Raw genomic sequence first — 24,981 nt, forward strand, 5'->3', positions numbered from 1 at the left:
CACAGACAGGAAAGTGGAGACTGCATTGAAATCCATTTACTCTCTATCAGGGGCAGTGGCTCGCCCGTCCATGGCCATCTCATGGGTGGCTAAGGCCATCGAGAGCTGGGCCAACGCTTTGGAAGATACTTTTCCCGAAGATGCTCTGGAGATGCAGAGAGCGCTGGTAGGACAGATGAGAGATGCTGCTTCCTATATTGGGGAGGCATCGTTGGATACCAGTCTGTTGACCTCTAACGTTTCGGCTACAGCGGTGTCTGCTCGCCGGTCCTTGTGGCTGAGGTCTTGGAAGGCTGATGCTAACTCTAAAAAGGGCCTGGAGGCTTTGCCTTTTAATGGAGAATTGCTATTTGGTCCTGACTTGGACAAGATAGTAGATACTCTGGCTAAATCCAAGGCACCCTTCCTCCCTTCGGCTTCTACGCCGGCTAAAGTGAGGAGCTCTGCCTTTCGGTCCTGTCGGGTTCAAGGTAAGGCCAAGGGTCACTCCTTTCCGAGGCAGTCGGCAACCAAGGTCGCTCCTAAGCCTAAAAAGCGAGCGTGGAGTGCCAGGCGCCCTTCTTCCAAGCAGGAAGATAAACCTGCTGCCTGATGGGACGGGCCTCCCTCTCTGGGACCCCAGAGTCGGAGGCCGACTTATTCAATTCGCCCAGTGTTGGCACACTACCACCACGGATGCCTGGGTTCGAGCAGTAGTCTCCCAGGGGTACGCCCTATCCTTTCGGCTCAGGCCGCCCCACCAGTTTTTTTTGCACGAGTCCTTCTCTGGACGAGACCAAGGCTTTGCAGATTCAGGAAGCTATAGAGTCCTTGCTGCAAGCAGGGGTCATTGTTCCTGTTCCACAGTTACAACGTGGGACGGGGTACTACTCTACTCTGTTCCTGGTACAGAACCCAATGGTTCTCATCGCCCTATTCTCAATTTGAAGTCTCTGAACAAGTATCTCAGAGTTCCCAAGTTCAGGATGGAAACTCTGCGCTCCATCATTCTGGCGATGGAACTCAGGGATTACATGGTCTCCCTGGATATCCAGGACGCCTACCTCCATGTGCCTATAGCACCTGTACACCAGCGGTATCTCAGGTTTGCTATACTGCAAAGTCACTACCAGTTTCGGGCGTTGCCCTTTGGCCTGTCTATGGCTCCGAGGGTATTCACCAAGGTGATGGCAATCATGGCCGCCCACCTTCGGAACCAGGTTATACGACTGTTGCCGTATCTGGACGATCTTCTTCTGCTAGCAGGCTCCCCGAAGGTACTTCTTCTCCATCTGACCATTGCTTGTCTACAAGCACACGGGTGGTTAATAAATTGGAAGAAGTCCTCTCTGATCCCATCACAGAGGATGGTCCATTTGGGAGCTCTCCTGGATTCTCGTCAACAGCGGATCTTCTTGACTCCAGAAAAGGTTACCTCCCTACAACTGCGTATACACAGTTGCCTGGGCAGTCGCAGAGTGTCGGTACACTCGGCCATGAGAGTTCTAGGGTCCATGGTGTCGGCATTCGACATGGTGGAATTTTCTCAATTTCATTTAAGGCCCCTGCAGGGGCAGATTCTTTCCGAATGGAACGGATTACCTCACCGGATCCGGACTCAGTGGCTGGTGTTGTCTCCGGTGGTGCGCCTGTCCCTGAATTGGTGGCTTCAGACAGATCATCTCATCGAGGGTCGTCCCTTTTGGATCCCGGACTGGGTTCTGCTCACGACAGATGCCAGTCTCCGGGGTTGGGGAGCAGTGATCGGCTCGTTGTCTCTTCAGGGCCAGTGGTCTGCGGAAGAAGCAGCTCTTCCCATAAACGTGTTAGAGCTGCGGGCAGTGTACCCAGGCTCTACTGTCGTCAGGCACCGTTCTTCACGGAAGAGCAGTTCAGGTGCAATCAGACCACGCCACCACGGTGGCATACATAAATCACCAGGGAGGAACTCGCAGTTGGGCTGCGATGTTAGAGGTGTCTCAGATCCTGGCTTGGGCGGAGTGCCACCTTCCAGCAATCTCGGCAGTCTTCATCCCGGGAGTCCTCAATTGGGAGGCAGACTTCCTCAGCCGTCACAACGTGCATCCCGGGGAATGGTCGCTTCACTCAGAGGTGTTTCAACTTCTCGTGGACAAATGGGGACTGCCGGTGTTGGACCTGATGGCCTCCCGTCACAATTACAAGTTACCCGTGTACGGCTCAAGGACAAGGGACGCAGGCGCAAGTCTGGTGGACGCGCTGTTGGTGAAATGGACATTTCACCTAGCGTACCTGTTCCCTCCGATCTCCCTGCTACCTCGGGTACTCAGAAAAATCAAACAGGACGGGGGCACGTTTCTGCTGGTGGCTCCAGTGTGGCCCAGACATCCTTGGTACTCCGATCTCAGGAGCTGGTCCGTAGACGCTCTGTTCCTTCTGCCTCAGCGCCAGGACCTGCTGTCTCAGGGGCCCTGCCTTTACCAGATCTGGGTCGGCTGTCTTTGACGGCAGGGCTCTTGAGACAGCCATCTTAAGGTCCCGCGGCTTTCCAAGCTCTGTCATTAGTACCATGCTGAGGGCGCGTAAGCCTGCCTCTGCACGGATTTACCACAGAGTGTGGCACACTTACTTTCAGTGGTGTGAGTCCAGAAACTTTGATCCTCAGGTGTTCAGGGTTTCTAGGATTTTGGCATTTTTGCAGTCAGGTCTTGACCTGGGCTTACGTCTTGCTTCCCTGAAGGTTCATGTATCGGCTCTGTCTGTGTGGTTCCAATGTAGAATCGCTACACTGCCTGACGTTCACACCTTTTTCCAAGGTGTTCTTAGAATCCAGCCTCCCTTTGTGCCTCCAGTGGCTCCTTGGGACTTGGCGGTGGTTCTTCGGGTCCTGCAGGGACCTCCCTTTGAGCCTCTTGAGTCAGTTGACCTCAAGTGGTTAACACTTAAGACTGTGTTTCTCCTGGCAATTGCTTCGGCCAGGAGGGTATCTGAGTTGGGGGCACTTTCCTGTAGTCCCCCCTTGTTAATTTTTCGGTCTGTGGGTCCTTCTTGGGCTGCTAGACGTGGTGCCTCCGCTGTTCAGCTGTGCAAGGCAGCCACTTGGTCTTCCATTAAGACGTTTTTGAGGTTTTATGCGTATGACACCTTTGCCTCTCAGGATGCATCTTTCGGGCGCAGGATTCTCCTTTCTGCACAGGAGCCTCCCCGCCCTTAGTTGAACTGCTTTGGGACATCCCCAAGGTCAACCCTGTGGACCCCCTATGGACCCTGAAGTAGAAAACAAGAGATATGGTAAGAACTTATCTTTGTTATCTCTGTTTCTACGTAGTCCATAGGGTCCACAGGGCGCCCTCCCTGACGCACCTGGCTTCATATGGGCTGTGTGGCTGGTCACCGGTTTTCTGTCTCCCATTTCTGTGAGTATGGTTTCTTGTGTGTTCCAGTCTTCCTTCTCTCTGTTTAGTCTCCTCCTTCGGCCTGGGCTGCTTACCAACTGAGGTGCCTGTGGCTCGGGGGTGGGGTATAGAGGAGGATGGACCCAAGTGCATCCTGGGAGCTAAAGCTTTAACTGTATGGTGCCCATGGATCCAGATCCAAGCTATACCCCAAGGTCAACCCTGTGGACCCTATGGACTTCGTAGAAACAGAGATAACAAAGGTAAGTTCTTACCATATCTCTTGTTTTCCTAAACAATCAAAGGTCTGGCAAGCACATGTTCTAAAAGTGTTAGGTAGTCAGTCCCATGCAAACACTTTACCATATTGGTCCTGATTCTGAGTCGGATACAGCTGTAGCCTGCTACCTCATTATGTTAACATGAGATTCCGCCCGTGTATACTAAAAATCTGTGTGTCTGCATATTGAAGCCTATCCTGTCCACTATTTTTAAGCCTGTACCCACAGCCATCATCATTAGTATCTGGACTTGTGCCCACCTCATGCTGTGTGCAAAAGATCCTACTGAAATAGGTGTTTTCCATCCGCACGCTATTGTCAAGCATGGAAACCAGGACACGTTGCCACTACACTCCTATGACATGAAACAGTTCTGTGCATTCACTTGGTCGCTTGATTACTGCACACAAACACCCATTTCTTCTTCCTCCACTACGCGGCCCATGGAGACGATGAGTATAGCCTGGAGAGGAGAGAGTCTGGGCACCAAATGGTTACACACATTTTCTCAACAGCCCAACATTTTTCGGGGGCTGCTATTAAGTGGTCCTCCTGTTGCTGGCAGGGAGCCACACTCATGGCCTTACACCGCCGGTGTAGGAAACCACCAGTGCTGCTGGCATAAACTGGACCACCAGGACACTTTGAAACAGGACACAGTTAAAGTGGTGACAGCCAGGCCCAGGGGGTTTACATCAGTGGGGGAGGTAGCATCATTCTGTTAGCTCCTCCCCCACCCTCAGGCGTGCTCGCACAGAGTGACAGCCTGCCTCAGGCACACTCCTCCTCTCTCTGCACCTCCTCAGGAATACTGAGCAGACATTTTAGACACCGTGCCTGTTTCAGCTCCACAGGGAGTGAAGCTTGGGCTCTGGTCCCCACATATACATTGCTCCCAGCGGCTATGTATATTAAGCTCCTTCCTGGTGCTGGCTGGACTGTTCAGCAGTATTTGCCTAATGTATTCTGCAATGAGTGTGTGTGACTTCTGCTGCGTGACTAGTTGTGCCCTGCCATTTGCTGCCCCATTCGGATACCGCTGCTGGGACATCTTCTGTTTTGATTTACTTTTATATCTGAATCCTTTGCAGCCCCATTTGTTGTCATTGGTGCCGCTTGCTGCTATTTGCAATCCCCTGTCACACCACAACATTAGCTTTTGTGTGTGGGGACATCTTGGAATGCATTACAATGTGTTCCAAAAAGTACAAAGCTCCCAAGGAGGTGGGTCCTTCTGTGCTAATGTCCTCTCTCCCCAGGACCCAGACCATGATGGCCTCTGTGTCCATTGTTTCATGGCTAGCAGGAGGGAGGCTACTTCAACTGCGGCATCCAGTCAAGAACCGACTTGGGTTTCGACATTGACACAGGAAATATCACCGTTTGTTTCCAGGTTTCCACCCCACCCCGGCTCTGCTCTCCCTGCCAATCTAGCTACGGGGTATGCTCCCTGTTTCTGGCCATCTCCCTTCACTGCATCCACTACCATCTGCAGTAGATCCTCTGTGGGAACAGTCGTTTACCCAATCCATATAGGGACTGGCACAAGTGTCTGCATCTTTCCAGCAGATGCTGGCCAGGGATTGAGCTCTACAACCTTGTATGGTGGGGGTTATGATTCCGGGATTTCCTTAGAACACAATGCTAACCTCTCAGTCGACTCCATCATTGAGACTTCCTCAGTGCTTGAGGATTCCTTGTCACAGGTAGTTGTCAAGGCACTTATGAGGGCAGATCGAGGATTTTGAGCAGACTCCTAAGTCCAAAGCTCCGGTATTCAAGCGTCCGAAGAGGGTGACGATTGAGTCCCCTGCTTCTGCACAGCTTGATGACCTCCTTGAGGAGGCATAGGCTCACCCAAATAGGCGTTTTCAAGTTTTCTAAGTGCATGGCTTTGTTCTATCCAGTCAAGGAGCGGGCCAATTGGGAATCCCCTCCTCCGGTTGATGCCCACATTGTCTGTCTGGTTAGATTATCTATCCTTCCTCTTCCAAATACAGCTTCCCTTAAATATCTAAGCGATAGGAAGCTAGAGACCTTCCTTAAAACTGCGTATTCCCATGCGGGTGCTATTGCAGGCACAGCCCTTGCATCAGCGTGGGTGGCTAAAGCTGTAAGCCGCTGGCCGGAGGAATTGGATGATTGTCTCTGTTCTGGTAATAGCAGAGAGGAATTATTGTCTCTAGTGGAGCACATTAGGAATGCGAGCTCCTACTTGGGTGAATCGCCCGTTGACACAGGGGTCTTAACTTCGAAAATGTTGGCATCTACAATGCGGACAAGAGAGCTCTCCTGGCTGCTTTCCTAGTGCGCTGACTCTGATTCCAAGAAGGCGTTGGACACGCTCCCTTATTTAGGAAACATCTTATGTGGTCAGGAATTGGAAAAGATAATCGCTACAGTGGCAGCGTCCAAGTCGGCATTTCTTCCTTCAGAAGCTCCTCCCTGGGCCAGAACGTTCCTTTCATCCACAGAGAAAGGTCAGGCCAGGCATCTTCTAGATTTCAGGGATCCTCCTCCAAGGAATCTAAGGTAAGCTGCCTTGGTTGACTAGATGTCCCACTCCCAAGCCAACCGTCAAGCCTGCTGCATGATGAGTGGGCCTCCACCTGGGGGACCCCAGTGTGGGAAGGCTGGCTTTTGTTTTTTGCACAGGATTGGATAAGGACCACGACTGACGTCTGGGTCAGAGGTGTAGTCTCTCGGGGATATGCACTGACTTTTCCGAAGTGTTACCAGCAGTGGTTAATTTTCTCTGGATTAGGGATACGTGCAATGGATGCACGAGAAAAGCCTATTTACATAATATATACAGATTTATGTTGATCAGGTAATAATGAGAATGTGTAGCCCTACTCGCCATAAGTGATGAAGAAGTGGCTAGGGGTACATAAGAGAAATTTGTCAACCTGTATAATACACCTTGATAAAGACTTTTAAGAATCGAACTGTGTAGGTGGAGTACAGGAGCTGCTATCCTTTCTTGGGACCTCTGAGGTGGACCATCTACAGCATGGAGGTGATTTGCCCCGTGACTCTTGCTTACATGCTGTCTTAGGACCTTATTCAGAGCCGCTTGCTCGCGCTGTGCATTTGCAAGCGGCCCATGTTCTGTGTACGCGCATGCGCAAGCTTCGTTCTGCGCATGCGCGAACTACACACTGCGATCGCAACCCTCTCGCTCGCCCAGCAAAGGCAGCCCAGGGTAATGAGTGACAGGAGAGGCCGTTTGTGGGTGGTAATAGGGGCAGGACACTAAAAACGGGGGGTTGGAGAAGCGAACGCAGGCGTGCCTGAGTGTTTCAAGACCATTTTAGAGGCATGCATAATTAACAGGCAGCGTCATAGTACACGTCACTTGCCTTTTTTTTACACTGATTACCTCGCAATGCTTACGGTAGGGTAAAGCTACCTCAAGCGCTGTGTTCACATCCGATGGTGCTCGATGTACCAGTGTTTTAATACACTTCCTGGAGATGACGTGCTGCTGGTGGGCAGCTCTGCATGTGCGATTGGGCGTACGCATACAGAAAGTGGCCGCTCGCTAAGACATGTTGGGCGTGCTTATGCCTTGGCGAGCGATCGCTTCCCGTGGCGTCACTTTGACAAATTTGCATGCGCATCTAGCGAGCGGGTCTGAATCAGACCCTTAGTGCCTTAAGGCCCAAGTTGGTACCCAGCCATTTTTATCATAATTTTTTTATTATCACTATATGAAATGGAAGTATGTTTTAACATTATTTTTAACATGGAATAAATTGTACAGTTTTACACTATGAGAAGTATACAGTCAGGTGCATAAATATTGGGCCATTGACAGAATTTTCATATTTTGGCCTCTATTCACCACCACAATGGCTTTGAAATGAAACAAACAAGATGTGCTTTAACTGCAGACTTGCAGATTTAATTTGAGGGTAATTACATCCAAATCAGGTGAACGGTGTAGGAATTACAACGGTTTCTATATGTGCCTCCCACTTTTTAAGGGGCCAAAAGTAATGGAACTATTAACTCAAAAGCTATTTCATGGACAGGTGTGGGCTATTCCCTCATTATTTCATTATCAATTAAGCAGGTAAAAGGTCTGGAGTTGATTCTAGGTGTGACATTTGCATTTGGAATCAGTTGCTGTCGACTCTCAATATGAGATCCAAAGAGCTGTCACTATCAGTGAAGCAAGCCATCATTAGGCTGAAAAATTAAAACAAACCCATCAGAGAGATAGCAAAAACATTAGGTGTGGCCAAATCAACTGTTTGGAACATTCTTAAAAAGAAAGAATGCATCGGAGAGCTCAGCAACACCAAAAGACCCGGAAGACCACGGAAAACAACTGTGGTGGATGACAGAAGAATTATTTCCCTGGTGAAGAAAAACCCCTTTACAACAGTTGGCCAAATCAATAACACTCTCCAGGAGGTAGGTGTATATGTGTCAAAGTCAACAATCAAGAGAAGACTTCACAAGAGTGAATATAGAGGGTTCATCACAAGATGTAAACCATTGGTGAGCCACAAAAACAGAAAGACCAGATTAGAGTTTGCCAAACAACATCTAAAAAAGCCATTACAGTTCTGGAACAACATCCTATGGACAGATGAGTCAAAGATCAACTTGTACCAGAGTGATGGGAAGAGAAGAGTATGGAGAAGGAAAGGAACTGCTCATGATCCAAAACATACCACCTCATCAGTGAAGCATGGTGGTGGTAGTGTCATGGCGTGGGCATGTATGGCTGCCAATGGAACTGGTTCCCTTGTATTTAGTGATGATGTGACTGCTGACAAAAGCAGCAGAATGAATTCTGAAGTGTTTCGGGCAATATTATATGCTCATATTCAGTCAAATGCTTCAGAACTCATTGGACGGCGCTTCACAGTGCAGATGGACAATGACCCGAAGCATACTGCAAAAGCAACCAAAGAGTTTTTTAAGGCTAAAAAGTGGAATGTTATGCAATGGCCAAGTCAATCCCCTGACCTGAATCCGATTGAGCACGCATTTCACTTGATGAAGATAAAACTGAAGGGAAAATGCCCCAAGAACAAGCAGGAACTGAAGACCTTTGCAGTAGAGGCCTGGCAGAGCATCACCAGGGATGAAACCCAGCGTCTGGTGATGTCTATGCGTTCCAGACTTAAGGCTGTAATTGCCTGCAAAGGATTTTGCAACAAAGTATTAAAAAGTGAAAGTTAGATTTAGGATTGCTTAGTTTGTCCCATTACTTTTGGCCCCTTAAAAAGTGTGAGGCACATATAGAAACCGTTGTAATTCCTACACCGTTCACCTGATTTGGATGTAATTACCCTTATATTAAATCTGAAAGTCTGCAGTTAAAGCACATCTTGTTTGTTTCATTTCAAAGCCATTGTGGTGGTGACCAGAGGCCAAAATATGAAAATTCTGTCAATGTCCCAATATTTATGCACCTGACTGTATATTTATGATTTATTTGAGGTCCTTCGACATAAGTATATCAAAGTGACTGAAGCATTGCTGTGGAATGTTGTTGGGTCCTAATGCATATTTGGATCTGGAATTGAATTGAATGAAACATATCAGAGACTTGCTGGACTGGTACAGACTTTTTCCCTAATTTGGGAGCGCTCCTTCACATCTTTTTATATTGTTTGCATATTTATTGGGTTGGTTGTAACCTTTTTGTGAAATAGCTGCACCCTGATCTATGCGCATAAGGTGTACTTTTTTTCTTTCAAAAAGCTCTCAGTCCGTTCACTCCCTCCTAGCCTTCAAGGTTATCATTCCGCTCACCCGTCTCAAAGAGTTACGGGTTTCTATGCCAACCTCTTCCTAGTCCAGAAACCGACAGTTTGTTGCTACCCATTATTCTAGCTCTAGAGTCGGGGGATTTCATGGCATCCTTGGATATCCAGGTTGTGTATTTGCACATTCCCATCCGTGTCAGTCACCAGCACTTCCTCAGATTTGCAGTTCGGTCTGATGATTACCAGTTTCGGGCCTTACCATTTGGGCTGTCCATGGCTCCTCATGTTTTCACGAAGGCAGTCATGGTAGCGCATCTGTCAGGATATTGCCTTTGTCTCGACGACCTCCTTCCCCTGGCCCAGTCTCCGGATGGCGAAAATCCTATGTTGATGTCTTCTCAGGTGATGTTACACTTAAGAGTCCAGCTGGACTCCAGGATATTAAGTCTTCCTTCCTGCAGTCACGATTTAGTCCCTGCAGTCCAAGGTTTGCACATTCCTCAGTCATCGTCATGTGTTGATCCATTCCTGCATGCAGATTTTCAGTTCCTTGGTCTCCATGTTCGATATGGTAGAGTATGCCCAGTTTCACTCTTGTTGCATCTGCCGAGGATCTCCAGTTGAAGAGGACAAGTCTTATCTGAACCTCAAGGCACAGATAATTGTCTCGCGGGAAGTACAGCACTCCCCCCCCCCCCCCCCCTGTCGTGGCAATATCAGTCACACCTGAACAGGGACCGTCCCTTTTGGATCCAGGACTGGGTCTTGCTTACCACCAACACCAGACTTCTTGGGGGCGGTTTCCTTCGCTCCTACCAGGCATCCCGGAGCTCTCCTGGTAGACGCTCTGGCAGTGTCATGTACGTTTCCGCTCATCTACTTTCTGTCACTCTCAATGATCCATCGATTCACTGCAAGTTCAAGTTGGAAGGAGACACAATGATCCTGATGGCTCCGAATTGTCCGTGGTGGGTGTGATACGCTGATCTTCTAGGCCTCTCCATTGATGCTTCTCTGCCCCTGCCCCTCTGGCCAGATCTTCTATCTCCAGGCCCGTGCTTCCATCCTGACCTAGTCCGCCTCGCTTTGACAGGGTGGCTTTTGAAACTTCCATACTGAGGACGAAGGGATTCTCCAGGAAGGTCATCTACCATGCTTAGTGCCCAAAAAACCTTCTTCAACTAGAATCTATCACCGCATTTGGCGGAAATGCTTTGCCTGGTGATTGGCCAGGGGTTTCAGTCAAAGGTCATTCTGGCTTGCATGAGTGCATTCCTTTTTGCAAGCAGTTTTAGATTTAGGCCTCTGACTTTCTTCCTTGAAGGTGCAGGTCTCCTCTTTGAATGGCAGATTGCTCTCCTACCAGACATACGGACATTTAATCAAGGCGTCCTACATGTACTGTACAGCCCCCGTTTGTTCCTCCTGTTACCCCATGGGATTTGTCCTTTGGCTCTTCGGGCTCTCCAGTTGTCTCCTTTAGAGCCTTTGCACACTGTGGACATTAGGTGGCTTACATGCAAGACTGTCTTCTTACTTGCAATCGCAACGGCCCAGTGGGTTTCCAACTTGAACGCATTGTCTTGTCACTCCCCCCTTTCTTATTTTTCATTGGGATCGGGTGGTTCTCAGGACTGTGTGTTACCTCCCTACTGTGGTTTCTCTGTTCCATATCAACCAAAAGATTGTGGTACAATCTTTCAATGATCCAGACTCTCTGGATGTGGTGTGGGATCTCTACAGTTATGTGGACAGGACTAGAGATGTCCATAAATCTGGGCTGGCCGGCTTCCAAACAGACTTTGGCCAGGTGCCTCTGCTTGACTATCCATTACGCCTACTCGGCGGCAGCTCGACATGGTGCTTCAGCGGAGCAGCTTTGTAAGGCTGCCACTCGGTCTTTTGCCCACACTTTTCTTCGATTATATGCGTTTGACACCTTCGTGTCTTTGGGCGCCTCCTTCAGGCAAATGGATCTTAGCACCGCTCAGGAGCATCCCCACCCATAGCGGGACAGTTTTGGAACATCCCATTATCTCTCTGTGCCGTCTAGTGGAGGAAGAATAGGAGATTTATGTTCTTACCTGGTCAAATCCTTTTCTTTGATTCCATAGCGGGCACAGGGCGCCCAGCCTAATGCACTTGGCTTGCGGGGTCTTGTTCCTTTAGTACCGGTTCTCCGAACACTGTGTGTGTGTGTGTGTGTGTGTCTGTGTCTGTGTCTGTCTTACTTCTCCCTCTCTTTCTCCTTGCTCCTGCCTGGGACTTGTTATCATAATTGAATAGCCCGGGCTGAGGGCAGGGTATCGCCAGAGGAAGGCCTGGGCTGCTGGGCAAAATATGTAACTATTTGGTGCCCATGCTATTTGGTGTAACTAAAAGGTTGCTAGGCTACACCGCTCAGGGCAGCTCACTCGCGCCGTATGGTGTGTTGAGCTAGGTGCATGAGGACACCTGTATGCTGGGATCCGTGTGCATTCCACTGGTGCCCTACTCACTGTCCTGTTGCATATGACTGCCATTTCATTTCACCTTGCAAAGGATATTGTGCCACAGACAATTAATAAATACAGTTATGCAAATAAACAAGGTTATCATTGCCTATATCTATTTAATGAAATATAATTTTTTAATAGCCCATCATTGAACCTATTTTCTTTATATCTCATTGCAGTCAAGAACCAGGCTCGCTGGGTTCAGCAGCTGATCACCGACCTTGAGAACTTGTACTTGAAGTCTCACGATGACCAGTTCAGCCTCATTCTGGTGGATTACGACAGTGAGGATATGGATGTAGAGCAGGCCTTGCGCCGTGCAAAATTGCCAAGGTGCTTATCTGTATGTTATACAATAATATATCAGCAACTGTTTATTTTGCTCTGTATCTGTTGTCTAAATTGGACAAGTGTAAAATTACTAAGGTTCCATTTATTATTTTACTTGGCAGATGTTTTACATTTCCGGTTTGTTGGCAAGAGATTTTGGCTTGTGATTAGGCCTCCAATTTAGACCTCCAAATGACTATTTGCATAGCACAATGAATGTGCCGTCTCTGTATTTGGTGTATTTTCTATAGCTGCAGGTAGCAGCCTCCAGAACTCCGGTTAGGTGCAAGGGGCACTTAGGAGAACCTGTGTGGTAATGCAGCTGTAAGTGCAAAATTGCACCAAACATTAACAAATAATTAGACCCGTGCTTTCATTTTCTAAGGTGCGCTAGATCTGAGATGCTATTGTTTAGTGCACATTAGCATCAGTGTGTCGGTAACAGTGGGCCTGATTCAGACATATTAAATTAAACTCTACCAGCTTAATTCCTTTCAGAAATGCATCTTTTTGCATAAATAATGCTGTGATCCCTCATGTTAGCAGGGTTAACAACATAGCAGCGCATTAAACATTATGATGTTGGCAGAGGGTGAAAATCTTTCATCTTATCTTCATATGTTTTGTTTTTATGCTATGTACCATCTCTCTCTTTGTATTGCCTACTGTAGGCCCAGATTTATCAGCAAGTGATATTCTCGTTATCACTTGTTATTAATCTTAAATGGTGTTCCAACCAATCAGCTCATAACTGTCATGTGTTTGAAAAATGACAGGAGCTGATTGGTTGGAGCACAATTTAAGATTAGTAACAAGTGATAACAAGAATATCACTCGTTGCAGTTTGTTACAATCCTTCCATAGGTGATCTTCCCCGAACTGAACTGTTAGAGCTGTTTTTTATATCATCCGTTACCCTACTGGCTCTACCTATTACCTTGCTGTTGTGCTTGCTTAGATATAACCTCATCTTGTCTTCTTGTGATTTCCAGTGTAGTGCCTTTAATACTATATTCTCCTCCAGACATAATATATCACTAATAAATACATTAAGTAGGAAAGGACCCATACTGACTGTCCCATAGGGCTGGCTCCTGGTTGTCTGTCTCTGTTCCAGATGTATTTCGTTGTCGTTATCCATTGCAATCTGCTGCTAATCATTGCCTCTTAAAGAGTCATTTTAATTTTAAATCATGTCAAAAGCATGTAAAAAATGTCTCAATAAGCGATATCAATCGATTTACATGAACTACAATACTAGTTACATAGACAAGCAATTGGTTTGTCTATAAATCCAAGCTATTTGTATCATCCTCATCCTGTCCAGATAATGTATTTATTTATATGGGTCCCCTCACCAGTGGAGTTGTTTGTTGGGCAGCCCTTGTAAATGGTTTTACTGAAAGTTACAAATATGAGGTAGCTGGGGGGGGCAATGCAGAGAGCACAGCCTGTGTTTTCCAAACCTCTGTCCTCTTCCTCCCCCTTGCTGTTTTGGACAGGGGTGTATCGAGAGAGGAGGGGGCCCATGTGCAGTCTTCGGCCAGGCCCCCTCCTCTCTAGCCGGCAGCGCATTAGTGAGCACTAGTAGACTCTCTGGCGCTGTGCCAGAGTCTACTGTGCATGTGCAGGTCTCTGGGTAAACGGAGGGCAGCCATTTTCCCAATGATTTTTAATTTATTTTCCTACTGCGCACACACAAAATGGTGGGAAAATGGCCGTCACAGCATTTTCCCGCTGGGACTTCAGAGAGGTGAGTGTTGAAGAAATGGGCAGGGTGTGCGGTGAGGGTCCTCCTTGGCCCGTGTCCACTCACTCCCTGGACCCATTATAGATACGCCACTGGGCAGACTCCATCTGTCCGTGTGCTGTGAATTCCGCAAGCCAGGGTTGAGGCAGAGTGGGGGGGGGGGGTTTGCATCCTATTTCGGGCAGGGGCAGCTCCGTGCAGTACTCTAAGTCCGGGAGGCCCTGGGTGCCGGTTGGTGTAAGAAAAGTGCCAGGATTAGCGCTCAAAAAGGCCCTGAGGAGAACAGGTCTGATAGAGCATGGGAGGGCATTCCAGTGGATAGGAGCAGCATAGGAGTAGTCCTGGAGAATATCTGTTTTATAGTTATGTGTTACAGTTTGTTACTGTTTTAGAATATGCACACATGCAACGTGTAAAAGCGATTGGTCATAATCCGTTAGATTATATGGCTATCATTGTGTATATGGCACACAAATAAAGTGCCATAAAGTAATCTAAATCGAAAAAGTGTTTAGATGTACCAACCATGTTTGATTACCTAAAACAATTTTTTTTTCTGAATTTGGGCAGATTGAATTATAATTAAGCAATCAAAAATTCAATAAACCCCCAAATTGAAAATCTTCAGATGTTAACCATAGAGGCAAAATACATTATTCAGTGTTACACTAACATTTATCTGCAGATCTCTTTGAAGTAAAGTATTACATCCCCACTCTATCTATGTTATTACATCTAAAAAGAGTACGTGTGCCGCGCTAAATTGTCAGCAGCTCCTGGTAGGTTTGCAAGTAAAGCGAATAATAAAGGAGCACTTGTGAAGTGTGTATGAAATGTCAATAAATAAGTGTAAAATAATAATAAATAGATAAGTAAAAACAAAAAGAAAGAAAGAAATTTAATAAATAAAAGATTAAGTAAAATGAAAAAGTAAAAAAATAAAAGGAATGCTGAAACACTTAAAAAATTACAAATAGTGCAAGTATTTGCACATACTATGTTTAAGCTCTTTTGAGGAGTAAGTGCGGGAGCCGGGCGACGGGGTTCTGGATGAGAACTCTGGAGCAGTGCCATGTACACGATGTTGTGAAGACACTGGAGGTGGCTGCTATCTGTCCCTATGCTCACCTTTGGTCTTCTGGCAGTGGTCATGTTCCTTCTTTCTCCCGGAGAGGTCCGGTCCTTTTACCCTGACGCGTATGGCCGGAAGTGTCGGAGCGGGCAGCTGTATCACTTCCGGTTTGCAACTGCCGGATCTCCCAGTAACCAACGCGTTTCATGTAGTCAAGCACTTTGTCAAGGATACTGCTTGATGTTGGTGATCTCTTTTTATGCGTAAAATTTTGAAAGACTTTTAGTAAAAAACGGAAGTCCTTGGGAGGATCTTTTTTTTTTTATAAAAGCAGCAAGAAAATATAAATTAAGATAAAGGTGTAGATCATATGAAATAATAAAATTTATAAATAAAGATATATTTAAAATAAACATAAAGATAATAATCGTAAATAGGAATGTATACAGGTTTGCAACTTCTTGTGTGTGTGATTCAGATATGATTGATACTAGGTTAAAGTGGTAAGGGCTGGTGAAGGTTAATATTGACCAGATTTATAGGATGTTATAGAAAGGCATTGAGTTCTATGTCTATGTTTAAGCCTTTCAGTCTTAAAGTATTTAATGTATAAATCCATTTTGTCTCTGTTTTTTTGAGTTGTGTCACCAAATCTCGTCCTCTCCAGTGAGGAATAATTTTCTGGATGGCAGTGTATTTCAGTCCTTGGGGCTTTTTCCTGTGGGCTTCAGTAAAATGTTGTGATACGCTGTGCGCAGCCAGCCCCCTTTTTATGTTGTAAATATGTTCAGCTATGCGTGTTTTCATCTTCATTTTTGTTTGTCCCACGTATTGTGAGGCGCAGGAGTATTCCAGCAAGTAGATCACCCCTTCGGATTCACAGGAAAGAGGTTGTTTAATCTCATATTCCTTATTGACTCGATTTTTAGCATTGGTTTAGTAATTTTCCTGTCCGTTGTTCTGCATGCCATGCAATTGAGACAAGTATGGAAGCCTGATGTGTCTGTTCGTGTTTTCTTCTTTCTTTTCTGTCGGAATGAAACTGTGTCAGTTCTTGTTTTAATGTTTTGGCGCGTCTGTATATTATTTTGGGATTTTGTGGAATGATCTTTCGGAGATCTCCATCCAATAGTAAAATATGCTAGTTTCTCTTGATGATCTCTTCAATCGGGGTTATGGTTTGAACTGAATTGTGTGATGAAAGCTGTCGGTAATGTTTCGTTTTTGTTTTTTTTTTCTGTGTAAATAATCATCATCTCTTTTCTGTTGAGATACGTCACCTTTTCTATTTCTTTATCCAGTAGTTGGTCTCCATATCCTTTTTTCAGGATTTTTTCTTTCATCTCTTGGCTTTGTTTTTGAAAAGTTTCTTCTTTAGTACAGTTCTTTTTAATCCTTCTTAGCTGTCCTCCGGGAATGTTGTTTAGCCACTTTCTGTGGTGGTTGCTGCTGTACGGAAGGAAGTTGTTTCCATCAACCTCTTTTACTGTATATGGGTTTTTGGGATGATTGTATTGTTCTCAATAAAGATTTCAAAGTCAAGGAAGGTGAATTTTTCTTTGCTCGTGGATGTAGTAAACTCAAGGCTAACTTTGTATTTGTTCATGTGTATGATAAATTCTTCTAGTTCTTTTTGTTGTCCTTGCCAGACAAAAAACAGATCGTCGATGTACCTGTGGCAGCAGATAAGGTTTTCACAAAATTGTTATTGCACCAGATAGCATCGTCCTCCCATTTTGCGATGAATAGGTTTGCGTAACTGGGCGCAAATGATGTGCCCATTGCGGTCCCCTTAGTTTGTAGAAAGAATTCCCCATTGTACAAAAAATAGTTATTGCTCAGTATGTATTCTATTTGTTCCATGATGAAATTCACTTGTTGATTTGGTATGTCTATTTGTGTGGAGAGGTAATGTCTTGTATGGTCACATCCTAAAGTGTATTGTATACAGGTGTAAAGTGATCTAGCGTCACTTGTACAGAGTGTGTATGACTCTTTCCATTCTATAGTGTCTAGTATTTGAAGAATGTGTATTGTGTACTTTTTAAATAGCTTTTTTGTTTTTGAACTAATGGCTGCAAAAAATGGTCAATGTAGCAAGATAGGTGTGAGGTGAGGGATCCAATTCCTGAGATAATTGCTCAACTGGGTGGTTTTTCTGTGTTCTTCTGAATTTTTGGCAAATGGTAGAATGTTGGTGTCTTTGGATTTTTTATTGTTATGTATTCATGTTCTTTCTTGTTAATGATTCCCATCAATAGGTCTTCATAAAAATGTGCATTTAATTGTGCTTAGAATTTCTTGGTAGGGTCTGATGGTAATTTTCTGTACGTGTCTGTGTCTGATGGTTTTTCGCTTCTTCATCATATTGTTCTCGACTTAGAACCACTAGACCGCCTCCCTTGTCAGCTGGTTTCATCACCAGCGATTTGTCTTCCTTCAATTCCTTGAGGGCTTGTTTCTTGCGGGATGTGAGGTTAAACTTTCGTTTGCCATTTTCAGTAAGATTTTATATATCTTCTTCTTCTATAAGTTTTTGGAACGTCTCCACGTGTGGTCCTTATTATATGTGCAGGGTAAAACTTTGAGTTTGGTTTAAACCCTGTATGTTGGTATATGTAATTTGTATCCGTGGGTTTTGTTGAAGGATCCTTATTAAAGAACTTCTTAATGCATAGTTTGTGCACAAATTTTTGTACATTGATGTAAACATCAAATTTATTGGTGGTTGAATGGGGAGCAAATTTTAGTCCTTCAATAAGTTGGTTATTTATTTATTACCAGTTATTTATATAGCAAACACATATTCCGCAACACTGTACAGAGAATAGTTGGCCATTCACATCAGTCCCTGCCCCAGTGGTGCTTATTCCCTATCACATGCTCACACACATACATACTAGGGTTAATTTTATGTTTTGGAGCCAATTAACCTAACAGTATATTTTTGGAGTGTGGGAGGAAACTGGAGTACCTGGAGGAAACCCACGCAAGCACAGGGAGAATATACAAACTCCACACAGTTAGAGCCGTGGTGGGAATCGAACCCACGACCTCAGTGCTGTGAGGCAGTAACGCTAACCATTACACCGTCTGTGCTGCCCATGCTTTGATCTTGGCCAAGAGATTTCAGGCTTAAATTGAAGATGGTCTGTTTTGCATTGGATTCTATTGTTGGTTCAGGTTTTTTGCTCTTCTTTCCTCGTGTGCTTCTCTTGGTTGGTGTTGACTTAAATTTTTTTCTGTATTGTCTTTGTTTTTTCTGGTGGTTTGGCATCTCCCTGTATTAAATTTAATAAATCGTTGTCGATTTCTTCTTACTGATCCTGATCATCTACCAGATTTCTTTTCCTTGGATTCTTCTCCATGTTTGTATGTTGTCTTGTCTGTTTTATTAGTTTCTATATTGTCTATTAATGATTGTACTTGTTGTCTTTCTTCTGCTATGGCTGTCTATGTTCCCAATCTGATTTATTATTTTATCAGTTGATATGGTTGTGATGAGGATTGTTGCGATAGAAAAAGTGTTTGTTGTCATAGGGTTGCTATTTTCTTTTGTTTTCTTGTTGTGGCAGGTTTATTCTTGATTAGTGGTTAATTTCTGTTTGGCTGTGTTGTTTTATTGTGTTGATCGGATCCATTCATTCTGTGATTGCCGATTGTGTTGGGGTCTTTTTTGTTTCTGGTGTTTCCAATTATTCGTTCTTCTCATATGTTTTGTATTGGATAGTGTGTAATTTTTTTTTTTTTATATCCCTCTGAAATTGTTTACTGTTTTTGTTGTATGATGTTGTCCTCTATCCCCGCAATTTTTTTGTTGCTCATTTTTATGAGGTTTTTAAAATCTTTCATGTTGTGAAGAAGTTCAAATTTTTTCTCTGTAGTTTTCATTATTTAATTGGTGTTATCTAGACATAATTGTTAGTCTTCTATGATTTAGTTTGAGTACATTTCTAGAGCATGTGTCCAGTTCTTCGTTCCACTTATTGAAGAAGTCCCTGTGTAATGTTTCGAATGTAGGATTTTTTTGTAATCTCAGAACTCTGGAGATGAGGTTATTATCCAAGTACTTTGTAAGTGTAGTGACTTCCCACCATAATTTGCATTCTTGTGTATAGTTTTTTTCCAATCTGAGGAATTGTGCACAGAATTTTTCATCCTCTATCAGAGTTTCTGGTACGGTGGGGTTGATGGAAAAAATTAATTCCAAAATGATCTGCCCAAAGACTTCCGTTTTTTACTAATGAAGTTTTTCAAAATGTAATGCATAAAAAGGGATCTTATCAAGCAGTATCCTTGACAAAGTGTTTGACTACACGAAACGCATTTGATACTGTGAGATTCGGCAACCTACAAACCGGAAGTGACGCGGCCATCCGCTCCGACACGTCCGGCCATACGGACAGTACCGACGGGGAAGAAGGGCCGGACCTCTCCGGGAGAAAGAAGGAAAGTGACAGATACCAGAAGACTAAAGGTGAGCATAGGACAGATAGCAGCCACCTCCAGTGTCTTTACAACATTGTGCACACAGCACTGCTCCAGAGTTCTCATCCAGAACCCCGCCGCCCGACTCCCGCACTTACTCCTCAAAAGAGCTTAAACATAGTCTGTGCAAGTATTTGCACTTTGTCATTTTTTTAAGTGTTTCAGCATTCCTTTTATTTTTTTACTTTTTCATTTTACTTATTCTTTTATTTATTAATTTCTTTCAATTTTGGTTTTACTTCTCTATTTATTATTATTTTACACTTATTTATTGACATTTCATACACACTTCACAAGCGCTCCTTTATTGTTCACATTACTATGTTATTACATACTTGCCAACATTTTGGCTGTCCCCCTCCGGAACAGGAGGGTGGAGGGTGTGATGCAGCTAAATGGTCAGTGCAGGGGCATGACATCCTGATCGTGGTCCCGCCCCCACCATACGATTACCGGCATTGTAAAGTGTGGGATGGAGCCACAACGGCCAGTGGCGTAACTATGGAGGGTGCAGGGGGTGCGGTTGCTATGGGGCCCGGCGGCTTAAGGGGCCCACCGGCCCAGCGATCGCACCCCCTGCACTTTCCATATGCCGGGCGCCCGCTGAGATTGTGTTACCAGCGGACGCCCGACTCCTACTCAAACCCCCGGCGGCAGCCGGAGGACGGAGCTCACTCCGTCTTCCGGGTCCCGCAATGCACTATGGGAGTGACGTCATGACGTCACTCTCATAGTGCCGAGGAGCGGACACCGGGGACGGAGCTCAGGAATGAGCTCCGTCTTCTGGGTCCCGCAGTGCACTATGGGAGTGACGTCATGACGTCTCTCATAGTGCCGAGGAGCGGGCGACGGAGCGGTCGGCGGCTTCACAGGAGCGGGGATAAGGTAAGTTTTTTTGTTTGTTTGTTTTGTGTGTGCGCCCGCGCCCGCGCCCACGGGGGGAAGTTACTGGGATCTCACTACTGGGGGCATTACAGAGGGCTCACTACAGGGGGCAGCTACTGGGGGCTCACTATTGGGGGAAGCTACATGGGGTCACTACTGGGGGCAGCTACTGGGGGCTCACTACAGGGGGCTCACTACTGGGGGAAGCTACAGGGGGTCACTACTGGGGGCAGCTACAGGGGGTCACTACTGGGGCAGTTACTGGGGGCAGCTACAGGGGGTCACTACTGGGGGCTCACTACTGGGGGCAGCTACAGGGGGTCACTACTGGGGGCAGCTACAGGAGGTCACTACTGGGGGCAGCTACACAGGGCTCACTACTGGGGGCAGCTACAAGGGGCTCACTATTGGGGGCATTACAGGGGGCTCACTACTGGGGGCAATTACAAGGGGCTCTCTACTGGGGGCATTACGGGGCTCACTACTGGGGGCATTACAGGGGGCTCATTACTGGGGGCAACTACAGGGGGCTCACTACTGGGGGCACTGCGTAAGGGGCACCATTACAGTGGGCATTTAATGTTTTAGGGGAACTACTGTGGTTATTGTGTAAGACCTAAGTTAGGGGGGGCCCTTAAAAATGTTGCTATGGGGCCCAGAAAGTTCTAGTTACGCCCCTGAGAAACTTGCCCACGGGAGAGCCACCCAGGATTCTGGAGTGTCTTGTACGTCCCGGGAGACTAGGCAAATATGGGGTACTGCCTTATCTTTAGGACAGTGGGGGTGATTCAGCTGCGGAAAGAGGCGCTATCGCAGCTGCTACCATGTTAGTAGCTGCGATAGCTGTAGTATGGTAATGCAGCTGTAGGCGTCACACCTCCTGCATGCATTATTGATCCGAGCTGCGTCCTTGGACGCAGCATCAGATCATCTGTGTGTTACTCGGTCGGCTGGGGAAACGCCCCCTCCCCGCCCTCAAACTGCAGCAGACTGTCAATCACTGACAGTCTGCTGCTGCTGCTCTGCGTGTGATCACGCAGGACCTGTTCTGCACATGCGCCGAACGGGTCCTGCGCACACGCAGATTCCCAATGACCTGGAATCTGTGTTCAGCATTGCACTTATGTGCACTGCAGAATCAGCCCCAGTGTCCTGATAGAATCTCATAGACGTTAAAAGGCTGATTTTGCTGGCATTTGAGTTAACTGTGACATCATTGTCCCTACCACTGTCTATAAAGTCACCAATCCTATATGCACAACAAGACTGCAAAGGTGTCAGTCAAACTCTGTTTCTCTACTTACAGAAGCCCCTACTCCTAACATAATTTCTGTGCCTTCTCTGCAGCAGGTAATTATTTTTGCCATCATTAGTTAAGTGTAAACACGCCAGTTACCTCATGTATATTATTCAGCTCTGTAACACACACACTTTTTTTGTATATGAAGCAAAATAGTAGCTTTACTTGCTCTTTAAACTGCTTTTTTAAGCACATGGGCAACATATCTTGTTTATCATAATTTGATTATTTCGGTGTATGCAGACATTCAGTTATAACTTTGTTTAAGAATTAGATTGCTCAATTATAATTTGTAAAATTGTCGCTCTTGTGTATCTGGGTACCAACAGTAGGTTATCAATACTTTGCCTTGCCAATATAACTAATACATACATTCTGGGAAGAGTTATCCTAGTCATAACTTGATTGTCTTATGCTATAATATACAGTCAGGTGCATAAATATTGGGACATTGACAGAATTTTCATATTTTGGCCTCTATTCACCACCACAATGGCTTTGAAATGAAACAAACAAGATGTGCTTTAACTGCAGACTTTCAGATTTAATTTGAGGGCAATTACATCCAAATCAGGTGAACGGTGTAGGAATTACAACGGTATCTATATGTGCCTCCCACTTTTTAAGGGGCCAAAAGTAATGGGACTATCAACTCAAAAGCTATTTCATGGACAGGTGTGGGCTATTCCCTCGTTATTTCATTATCAATTAAGCAGGTAAAAGGTCTGGAGTTGATTCTAGGTGTGACATTTGCATTTGGAATCAGTTGCTGTCGACTCTTAATATGAGATTCAAAGAGCTGTCACTATCAGTAAAGCAAGCCATCATTAGGCTGAGTAATCAAAACAAACCCATCAGAGAGATGGCAAAAACATTAGGTGTGGCCAAATCAACTGTTTGGAACGTTCTTAAAAAGAAAGAACGCACCGGAGAGCTCAGCAACACCAAAAGACCCGGAAGACCACGGAAAACAACTGTGGTGGATGACAAAAGAATTATTTCCCTGGTGAAGAAAAACCCATTCACAACAGTTGGCCAAATCAAGAACACTCTCCAGGAGGTAGTTGTATATGTGTCAAAGTCAACAATCAAGAGAAGACTTCACAAGAGTGAATATAGAGAGTTCACCACAAGATGTAAACCATTGGTGAGCCACAAAAACAGAAAGACCAGATTAGAGTTTGTCAAACAACATCTAAAAAAGCCATTATAGTTCTGGAATAACATCCTATGGACAGATGAGACAAAGATCAAGTTGTACCAGAGTGATGGGAAGAGAAGAGTATGGAGAAGGAAAGGAACTGCTCATGATCCAAAACATACCACCTCATCAGTGAAGCATGGTGGTGGTAGTGTCATGGCGTGGGCATGTATGGCTGCCAATGGAACTGGTTCCCTTGTATTTATTGATGATGTGACTGCTGACAAAAGCAGCAGAATGAATTCTGAAGTGTTTCGGGCAATATTATATGCTCATATTCAGTCAAATGCTTCAGAACTCATTGAACGGCGCTTCACAGTGCAGATGGACAATGACCTGAAGCATGCTGCAAAAGCAACCAAAGAGTTTTTTAAGGCTAAAAAGTGGAATGTTATGCAATGCCAAGTCAATCCCCTGACCTGAATCTGATTGAGCATGCATTTCACTTGATGAAGACAAAACTGAAGGGAAAATGCCCCAAGAACAAGCAGGAACTGAAGACATTTGCAGTAGAGGCCTGGCAGAGCTTCACCAGGGATGAAACCCAGCGTCTGGTGATGTCTATGCGTTCCAGACTTCAGGCTATAATTGCCTGCAAAGGATTTGCAACAAAGTATTAAAAAGTGAAAGTTAGATTTAGGATTGTTTCGTTTGTCCCATTACTTTTGGCACCTTAAAAAGTGTGAGGCACATATAGAAACCGTTGTAATTCCTACAACATTCACCTGACTTGGATGTAATTACCCTCAAATTACTTCTGAAAGTCTGCAGTTAAAGCACATCTTGTTTGTTTCATTTCAAAGCCATTGTGGTGGTGACCAGAGGCCAAAATATGAAAATTCTGTCAATGTTCCAATAGTTATGCACCTGAATGTATGTGTTAGTGTAAGAGGTGGGGGGGGGGGGGTCCCCCTGAACTGTAAGTGTGCAACCTCGGCTGCGGTGCCGGTGGACTAGGACACTTACCTCCTGACTCCCAGACTCTCACCTTCAGGTCACCGAGGGCGCTCCCGTCGACGGTCCTGGAACATAGGTCGGACGCGGACAGTCGAACTGGGTTTCCACTCCTGGCCCTGGAAAAGAACAAGGTGCTGAGACAGGGTGACCTCCACTGGGATCAGTGGATGGTCATCATTGGCACTTTAGGCCTCAGACTGGCTACACCTACGTGCCAAGCACAAGGGTGTACCCCGAACGAAAACGCCCGACAGGGAAAAGGGAAGTTGGGTGACACACAACACAAACAGCACACAAAACAATTACGCTCACCGAAAATAATCTTGTCCCTTTGCTGGATGAGTCCTGATCTCAGCACCTGTAGATGAATACAACAGCAAGAGCCCGCACAGGACCCAATACAATAACAGATGCCTTACCACTGCCTACCTTTAATGGGGGCCTGACTGTGGGGGATACAGCGACTTACCAACAGCCTACCTTTAATGGGGGCCTGACTGAGGGGGATAACGTCCTGGTCCCAGCCCGGTCTACCTTTGATGGGGGCCTGACCGTCTGGCCAATTTCCGAACAATGCCTCTGGGGCCTTATGCCCTTGCCTACCTGCGGCCTAGCCTGACTGTTCCTTGTCCAAGGCCTAGCGCTGCATTTCAATGATCATGGCCTATCGTCGACAGCAACAACTCCTTCGACCTAGCGCCAAATTAACATGACCCACGGCCTAGCGCCGAATTACAATGAGACACGGCCTAGCGGCGAATTACAGTACCCACGGCCTAGCGCCGGATTACAATGAGACACGGCCTAGCGCCGAATTACTATGACCCACGGCCTAGCGCCGGATTACAGTACCCACGGCCTAGCGGCGAATTACACTGAGACACGGCCTAGCGCCGAATTACAATGAGACACGGCCTAGCGCCGAATTACAGTGACCCACGGCCTAGCGCCGAATTACAGTGACCCACGGCCTAGCGCCGAATTAGTGCCCACGGCCTAGCGCCGCATTACAATGAGACACGGCCTAGCGCCGAATTACTTTGATCCACGGCCTAGCGCCGAATTACAATGAGACACGGCCTAGCGCCGAATTACAATGAGACACGGCCTAGCGCCGAATTACAGTGACCCACGGCCTAG

The 24,981-nt window shown here is 45.9% G+C and overlaps 1 protein-coding gene across 2 annotated transcripts in view; it reads left to right on the forward strand.

The window, feature by feature from the left end:
• Nucleotides 1-24,981, forward strand: part of B4GALNT4 (beta-1,4-N-acetyl-galactosaminyltransferase 4) — a 79,986-nt gene that overhangs the window by 39,022 nt on the left and 15,983 nt on the right. For both annotated transcript variants that reach the window (XM_088458140.1, XM_088458141.1), the window contains exon 17: nt 12,038-12,191. In XM_088458140.1, coding sequence (XP_088314266.1) covers nt 12,038-12,191 — 154 coding nt within the window. The remainder of the gene's footprint in view (nt 1-12,037; nt 12,192-24,981) is intronic.

The sequence above is a fragment of the Taudactylus pleione genome, unplaced genomic scaffold, assembly GCF_031769625.1.
Source record: "Taudactylus pleione unplaced genomic scaffold, aTauple2 ptg000810l, whole genome shotgun sequence".
Taxonomy (NCBI): Eukaryota; Metazoa; Chordata; class Amphibia; order Anura; family Myobatrachidae; genus Taudactylus; species Taudactylus pleione.